Source organism: Lactuca saligna, chromosome 8, assembly GCF_052625555.1.
Source record: "Lactuca saligna cultivar CGN05327 chromosome 8, ASM5262555v1, whole genome shotgun sequence".
Lineage (NCBI taxonomy): Eukaryota > Viridiplantae > Streptophyta > Magnoliopsida > Asterales > Asteraceae > Lactuca > Lactuca saligna.
In genome coordinates, this window is record NC_136424.1 from 15,636,771 (window position 1) to 15,644,810 (window position 8,040).

General features: G+C 39.9%; 1 protein-coding gene across 1 annotated transcript; it reads right to left on the minus strand.

Moving 5' to 3' along the window:
• Nucleotides 1–5,839: 5,839 nt before the first annotated feature.
• LOC145009430 (uncharacterized) lies at nt 5,840–7,217 on the minus strand. Its single transcript, XM_078968125.1, has 2 exons — nt 6,488–7,217; nt 5,840–6,396 (listed from the first exon to the last, which is right to left on the minus strand). The coding sequence occupies exons 1-2, from the start codon at nt 7,215–7,217 to the stop codon at nt 5,840–5,842; spliced, it is 1,287 nt and encodes a 428-aa protein (XP_078824251.1).
• Nucleotides 7,218–8,040: the final 823 nt, after the last annotated feature.

An 8,040-nucleotide genomic window follows, 5' to 3' on the forward strand; every position in this document is an offset into this window, starting at 1 on the left:
AATAACTTTCAAAGCCCAATTCTTCCTCTTTGATTCCGCCAAGCCCAATAATGCCTCGGGAGCCCACTAAGCTCGTCTCCAATCAACCCGCAACCGCAACAAGCACCGAAAAACCTACAAAATATCTTATGCAACATAACAAGCACTCGGTACGATCCATACTAAAGAAAAAAAAATACAATGCATTAATGATAAAAAGATCTAAAAATCTAAAATAAACTAATAAAAATAAGGAAATAAAATAAGCTATCAAATCACCCCAAGCTTAAACCTAACTTGTCCTCAAGTTACAACAAGACTAAAAGTGAGCTCGGGATGAACTATCTAAAAAAAGAAAAAGAAAGATACCATAGAACTTGGTCAACATCAGTCAACATGGTCAGAATTAGTCCTTCATGGACCCTACGCATCTTCAAAATGTTCCCCGCTTTAGAGCCATAAACCACATTCTCAACCACTTGATTGGCGAATAGATCACGGCTGGATGCGGTCGCGGTGTGCAAGACAAAGGAAACAGAGATGCGCCCAGTGGGGGCACTTTAAATCACCAATGTAGACCATAGTGCACGAAGGAAAGGCGCCTCTTCACACACTATGATTCCTAAATTTGTCAGGCCAAAGTGTATAATAACGAAATAGGGTTTTGTAGCACGGCCTCCGGGCAAACATTCGGTTTCAGAGGCTTCTCCCTTGTACTATCCTTTACAGTCTACCGTCTCATCGTCGGGGCCTTTTCTCACCAAAAATCAAAAATAAAATAAAATAATAAAAACTATACTTAACCTAAATCTAAACCTAACAACCTAAATCTTCAATCTTGAACTTCTGTTATTGGGTCTTCAATCACATTTGCTGCTTGACATTCAGTTTTTTTTTTTTTTTTTTTTTTATTTTTTATTTTTTATTTTTATTTTTTTTGGAATATAGATATATAACATAAGTTTTGAACTTGGAATATTGTTCTTATTTTTGTGTTGCTCTTTTTCTTCATTTTTTTTCTTTGTTTTTGTTGCTTTTCTTGAATCATCTTTAATAGGCTCTTATTTTCTTCACTTTTTCAAATTTCTTCATTCTTTGTGTTGCTTCTTCGAAGGTCTAAGGATTTTCACCAAGTAACATAGGACTCCAATAGTGAAAATTGAGTGATAGATGGAGGCTAATATGAACACCAAATGATCATTGACAATGTGCCAAGATCAACTAAAAAGGGTGGGGAATGATTCAAAAATGGGTGTTACCGAAAAGACTTGGTCCCAAAAGATGTGAATTGGGGGACCTACTTCAAAGTTCATCAAGCACCTCAATGCAAGGTGTGATAAACAAAATCTATCTAACTATCTACTCTAGACCCCTAGAAAAATGATAACCTATCCTAAAAAGGCGGTGAGAATCTAACTAAACAAAGCTCGGACGAGACTCGGGAGTACTAAGGGGTACTCCCTCCAAAACCAAGATGCGAGTCTTCAATATCTTCAATGTCTTCAAAATACCTTACCGGGCTAGTCTTTGCTCGCACACATTGGCATGACCAACCACATCCCTTCGCACCTAGACCCAATCAAGCTACCTGCATCTGACCCCCACACAAGCGGTCTCAAAGTGGTCTGTGAGGCTCAAAACGTGTCCCATTCATCAAATACAAGGAATTCCATATCAAGACCCAGGACCAATCTATGATTCAATACTTATGACTCGGCGCTATGGTACCTGTAGGGATGAGAAGACAAGAGAGAACAAAAATGCATGAACTTAAACTAGAATGCATCTAAAAAGTATGAAAATTAGAAAAGAAAGAAAGAAAATATGCAATATTTTTGAATTTTTTATGCAATTTTTATGAATGCCCTAAATGACTAACTCTAAATGCAACTATATACAACCTAAATGCAATAAAAATAAAAGATTAGATTACCTCACCCCAAGCTTAAAATTAAGCATTGTCCTCAATGCTTAGGATGAGAGTAAGGAAGGATCATACCGGGATCAAGATGGAGGAGGTCCGCGAGGATGGTATGGAAGCAACACATGGATCGTATAATGATGCTTGGATGGAGTTCTTGGCCGCCTAAATACACATGTATGAAAGCTTGGTCGCGCAAAGGACGCATATGAAATGGATCGAAATTTTCTTATGAAATGACATATTTGCGCGGGTACCCTCGCAAACTTTACGCAGGTGGGGGCAGCCGCGCACACATGTCAGAATACATCCCATGTTGGGGTAATTTGGAACTCCGAATCTGCGCGGCTGGGGGCCGGTCACGCAATGGCTGCGCGAGCACCCGCGCGCAGCAATCAGAGAGCACCCCATGTTGGTGTAATTTGGAACTCGGGACCTGCGCGGCTGGGGTCGGTCGCGCAAAGTCTGCGCGGGCACCTGCGCGAAAGTCAAATTTTTGGAATTTTTCAAACTTCACCAAAATCACTAGAAGACTTCTATATGTTTATTTTTAGGCCAATTTCAGGTTTAGAAACACCCAAAACATCAAGCGGAGATTATTTATTCACAATGCATTTATTTAACGTCTTTGCCAAGACATAGTCCCGCTTCCATCAACTTTCGTAATTTGGTATTTCCAATGTTATGTTGTCGAATTCTCCCGTATCAAAGCCTTTATAAAATGGTTTCAAGCGGTGCCCATTCACTTTGAATATTTTATTTGTTTCCAAACTCTTAATTTCAACCGCACCATGATCAAACACTTTTATGACAATAAAAGGTCCGTGCCATCGAGATCGCAACTTTCCCGGGAATAGTTTTAAGCGTGAATGATAAAGAAGAACTTTTTGGCCCGGAATAAAGTGTTTTCGAGTGATGTGCTTGTCATGAAACGCTTTTGTCTTATCTTTTTAGATGCTTGCGTTTTCGTAAGACTTGTTTCTTAACTCCTCGATTTCTTGAAGTTGCATTTTTCGGTGCTTTCCACTTTCTTCAAGATTGAAATTGCACTTTTTAACCGCCCAATATGCCTTGTGTTCCAATTCCACCGGTAAATGACAAGATTTTCCATAGATAAGGCGGAATGGAGACATACCAATTGGAGTTTTGTAGGCGGTCCGATACGCCCATAAAGCATCTTCTAACTTTAAGCTCCAATCTTTTCGGGTAGTGTTGACGGTCTTATCAAGAATTTGTTTGACTTCTCTGTTTGACACTTCGGCTTGGCCATTTGTTTGTGGATGATAAGCGGTTGATATCCGGTGTGTGACACCATATCTCTTTGTCATTGCTTCCATCATTTTATTGCAAAAATGAGTGCCCCTATCACTCACCAAGGCTCTCGGTACACCATATCTTGCGAAAATGTTTGACTTCAAGAAATCAATAATAGTTTTTGAATCATCATGCCGTGTAGCCTTTGCTTCAACCCACTTTGAAACGTAATCAACTGCCAAGAGTATATAAGTATAACCAAACGAAACGAGGAAGGGACCCATGAAGTCTATTCCACACACATCAAAGATTTCACAAATAAGGATAGGACTTTGAATCATCTCATGCCTCATGGATACGGTACCCGTTCTTTGAAATCTATCACAACTCTTGCAAAATAGATAGGTATCTCTTGACATTATTGGCCAATAGAGTCCGCATTCAAGCACCTTTCGCATGGTTTTTTTTTGACCAAAATGTCCCCCACATGCATATTCATGGCAAAATTTCAAAATTGACTCAACCTCATTTTGATGAACACACCTCCGTATTAGTTGATCCGGACAATGTTTCCAAAGATAAGGGTCGTCCCATACGTAGTATTTGGAATCACTCTTCAATTTGGCCTTTTGGTGCTTGGTAAAGGCGTGAGGAATTTCTTTAGTAACCAAGTAATTGACAATATCCGCATACCATGGAATGGAATTTGAGATATGGAAGAGGTGCTCATCCGGGAATTCATGTAATTGACAGCACCACTTTTATCCTTTATCTCAAGATCGAATTCTTGTAAAAGAAGAATCCAACGAATCAACCGTGGTTTGGCATCTTTCTTGGTCATGAGATACTTTAATGCAGCATGGTCGGAATATACAAATACTTTTGTCCCAAGACGATATTGCAGGAATTTTTCCAAGGTGAATACAATGGCTAGAAGTTCCTTCTCAGTGGTGGAATAGTTGGCTTGAGCATTATCCAATGTTTTAGAAGCATAGTAGATGACATGTGATGCTTTGCCCTCTTTTTGACCTAAGACCGCTCCAATAGCAAAATTGCTTGCGTCACACATTATTTCAAATGGAAGCTCCCAATTTGGAGGTTGGATTATTGGTGCATAATTGAGCAAGTCTATAAGTTTGTCAAAGGCTTCTTGGCATGCAACATTGAAGTCAAAATCGATATCTTTTTGAAGAAGAATGCACATTGGTCGCGTAATCTTGGAGAAATCTTTGATGAATCTTCTATAGAATCCCTCATGACCCAAGAAAGATCTCACTTCTCTAACACATGTTGGGTAATTGGCTTTATCAACTTCAATGCCCTTTTTGGAGACGATGTGTCCCAAAATGATTCCTTGATTAACCATGAAGTGACATTTCTCAAAGTTTAACACCAACTTTTTCTCTATGCACCTTTTCAAAATCTTCTTAAGGTTACCCAAACATTCATCAAACGAATTGCCATACACGGTGAAATCATCCATAAAGACTTCGATTATACTTTCAACATACTCGGAGAAGATACTCACCATGCATCTTTGGAATGTGGCGGGAGCATTGCATAATCCAAATGGCATCCGCTTGTAAGCAAATGTGCCAAAGGGGCATGTAAAAGTTGTTTTATCTTGATCTTCGGGGGCAACGGGTATTTGGTGAAAACCCGAGTATCCATCAAGGCAACAATAATGCGATTTCCCCGCCAATCGCTCGAGCATTTGATCAATGAAAGGAAGAGGGAAGTGATCTTTCCGCGTGCTTGAATTCAACTTTCTATAATCAATGCACACCCTCCATCCATTTTGAACTCGAGTGGGTACCATTACACCTTTGTTATTCTCCACAACCCTGATTCCCGTTTTCTTGGGAACCACTTGCACCGGACTAACCCATTTGGAGTCGAAAATTGGATAAATCATATCTGCATCAAGTAGCTTGATTATCTCCTTCTTGACAACTTCCATCATGGGAGGGTTTAATCGCCGTTGGGCTTCCCTCCTAGGTTTGCAATCATCTTCCATGAGTATCTTGTGAGTGCATACATTAGGACTTATCCCTTTGAAGTCCGCTATGGTCCACCCCATGGCTTCTTTATGCTCTTTCAAGACTTCAATCAATTGGTTTTCTTCAAAGTCTTTCAATTGGGAAGAGATAATCACCGGTAAAGTCCCATCTTGACCTATATAAGCATATTTCAAATGGATAGGTAAAGCTTTCAACTCAAGTGTGGGTGGTTGGATTATGTAAGGTGGCATCTTGATTGGAGAATGAGATAAGGCAACTTGAGAAACATCCTTCTTTGTGGAATTAGTAATTTATAAAGCCTTCACAATATTTTCGACTTCGGAATCCAATGTATACATATCCAAGGTATTCTTCAAACTTTCACCTTCAAGACTCATGTTAAGCACCATCTTCAAAAGATTCCCATTTGATAACTCGAATAATTGTTGGGTGATTGGCTCAATCACACCAACTCGATACAATGGAGATATATTGCTAGGATATCTCATTGCTTCGAAGATGTTGAAGTGAATGGTCTCTCCATCAAACTCCATGGTGATCTTCCCATTGTGGACATCAATAATCGTGTGAGCGGTATTCATGAAGGGTCTTCCAAGGAGAATCATAGATGACTTGGAAGGAGTCTTTTCTTCAAGGTCAATGACATAGAAATCCGCGGGAAATACTAGTTGATTAACTTGAACGAGTACATGCCTCTTGGAAATAAACTTGACTTGTCCGCTAATTGAATAATGACTCCGGTTTCTTCCAAAGGTCCAACATTGAGAGATTGAAAAACCGAGTATGGCATGACGTTGATTGAGGCTCTAAGATCTAGCATGGCACTTTCAACATGTAAATCACCAATGGTACAAGGTATAGCAAACATTCTCGGGTCTTTGCATTTGGGTGGAAGCTTCTTTTGGATGACCGCGGATACATTTGCATTTACTTGAATCTTCTCATTTGTCTTGAATTTTCTCTTGTTGGTGCACAAATCCTTAAGAAATTTGGCGTAACGTGGGATTTGCTTAATGGCATCCAATAGTGAAATGTTGAGTTGAACTTTGCGGAAAGCCTCAAGAAACGCTTGCTCTTCTTCTTTTTTCTTTGAGGAAGCCAAACGGGATGGAAAAGGTGGTGGTATGACCAATGGTTTGATGGATTTGTTGGAAGGGTCGGGTTGATCAACATTTGGCACAACCGGTTCTTTTGGAGGAACCACAACTTTTGGAGGTTCCACTATGATCACTTCATCTTCTTCTTCTCTTGAAACTCTTTTAGGTTGACTTTCTCCAAGTGTTTTCCCACTTCGCAAGGTGATGGCATTCACATTGAGGTTCTTCTCGGTTTAAGATGGAAGTTTTCCCTTTTGTTCTATCTTGTTGAGAGCGGTTGCCAAGTCTCCAATTTGTGCTTGAATGTTGGAGAAAGTATTCTTGGTTTCTTGTTGAAATTGGGTTTGACTTTGAGCAAGAGAAGTAACAGCTCATTTGATGGTTACCACTTGATTGACCTTGTTGTGGAGGGTGTTGGTAATGTGGAGGGTTATAAGAATTTTGTGGATATGGAGGTTTTTGGGATTGGTATTGTGGATGTTGGGGTCTCATCAAAAGATTTGGTGGATTTTGCTTTGGTGGATAAGGGTTGTTTGGGGTATTCCTCCAATTTGGGTTGAAGTTATTTTGAAACCCCATGGGTCTTGGTTGACTTTGATATCCGCCCATTGCATTCACATCTTCCGCTTCACTTCCAAATGTGGGACACTTATCCGTATAATGAACCGTCATTGCACAAATACCACATACCATCAATTGTTGACCACTTCCCACCACCATTTGACTTAACACATTAGTCAAATCCAAGAGCTTTGATTCCAAATGTTGAGTGTTGCTAACTTCACCAACCACTTGTGTAGAATTTCTCTTCATGTCATTTCGAGTCCCAAAATTCCTTTGATTTTGAGAAATGGTACCAAAAAGTAATCGGATCTCGTGAGGGGTTTTGTTGAAGATGTCACCACCACTTGAAGCATCAATCATCCTCCGATCTTTTTCATTCATACCCTCATAAAATTGTTGGAGAAGTAGTTGTTCAGGTATATTATGTTGAGGACAACTTGTACACAAATTATTGAAGCGTTCCCAAAAATCATGAAATGTTTCATTCTCCCCTTGACGAATCCCCAAAATGTCACTTCGTTGGCTTGATATCCGGGAGGTGGGATAGAATTTGCTATTGAAGGCCTTGAGTAACTCTTCCCATGTGTGAATAGATCTCGGTGGTAAGTTGAATAACCACTCTCTAGCTTTGTCTTCCAAGGTGAGCGGGAATGCGGTTAACTTGAAATCATCTAATGTCACATTGTCGGGCAACATGCTAACACATATCATATGAAAGGACTTCAAATGCTTTTGAGGATCTTCTCTATCCAACCCATGGAACTTGGTAAGTTGATGGATGAAACTTGACTTCAATTCAATCCCTCGGCGGTTTGCGGGATAAACAATAGCAAGAGGTGTATGAGTAACATCTGTTTCCATCATTTGTCTAAGTGTCAACTCTTGAGGAGGATTGGGTGGATTGGGGTTATTGGGATATTGTTGCAAGTAATTGGGTGGTTGTTGGTAAGGTGGATATGGGTATTGTTTGGGATTGTAGATTGGTGGTGGATAAGGTTGGTAGTTAGGGTATTGGTTGTAAGGAGGTTGTTGTTGTGGGTACATTGGGTTTTGGTACATTGGAGGGGGTTGGTAATTAGGTTGATTTGGGTAATGTACTTGTTGAACTTGAAAAACATTTTTTTGAGGTTGGTTGTTTTGGTGGAAGTGTTGGTTTTGTAGTTGTGGTGGTGGTGGATAATTGGGTTGGTTTTGAGGAGGGGCT

Bases quoted from the DNA above. Each gene is read 5' to 3' on its own strand.
- LOC145009430 (XM_078968125.1), bottom strand. From the start codon at position 7,217: ATGAATGAAAAAGATCGGAGGATGATTGATGCTTCAAGTGGTGGTGAC. The intron at 6,397-6,487 runs GTGAATGCCATC...AAGTGATCATAG, and splicing joins AAACCGAGAAGAACCTCAAT to TGGAACCTCCAAAAGTTGTG.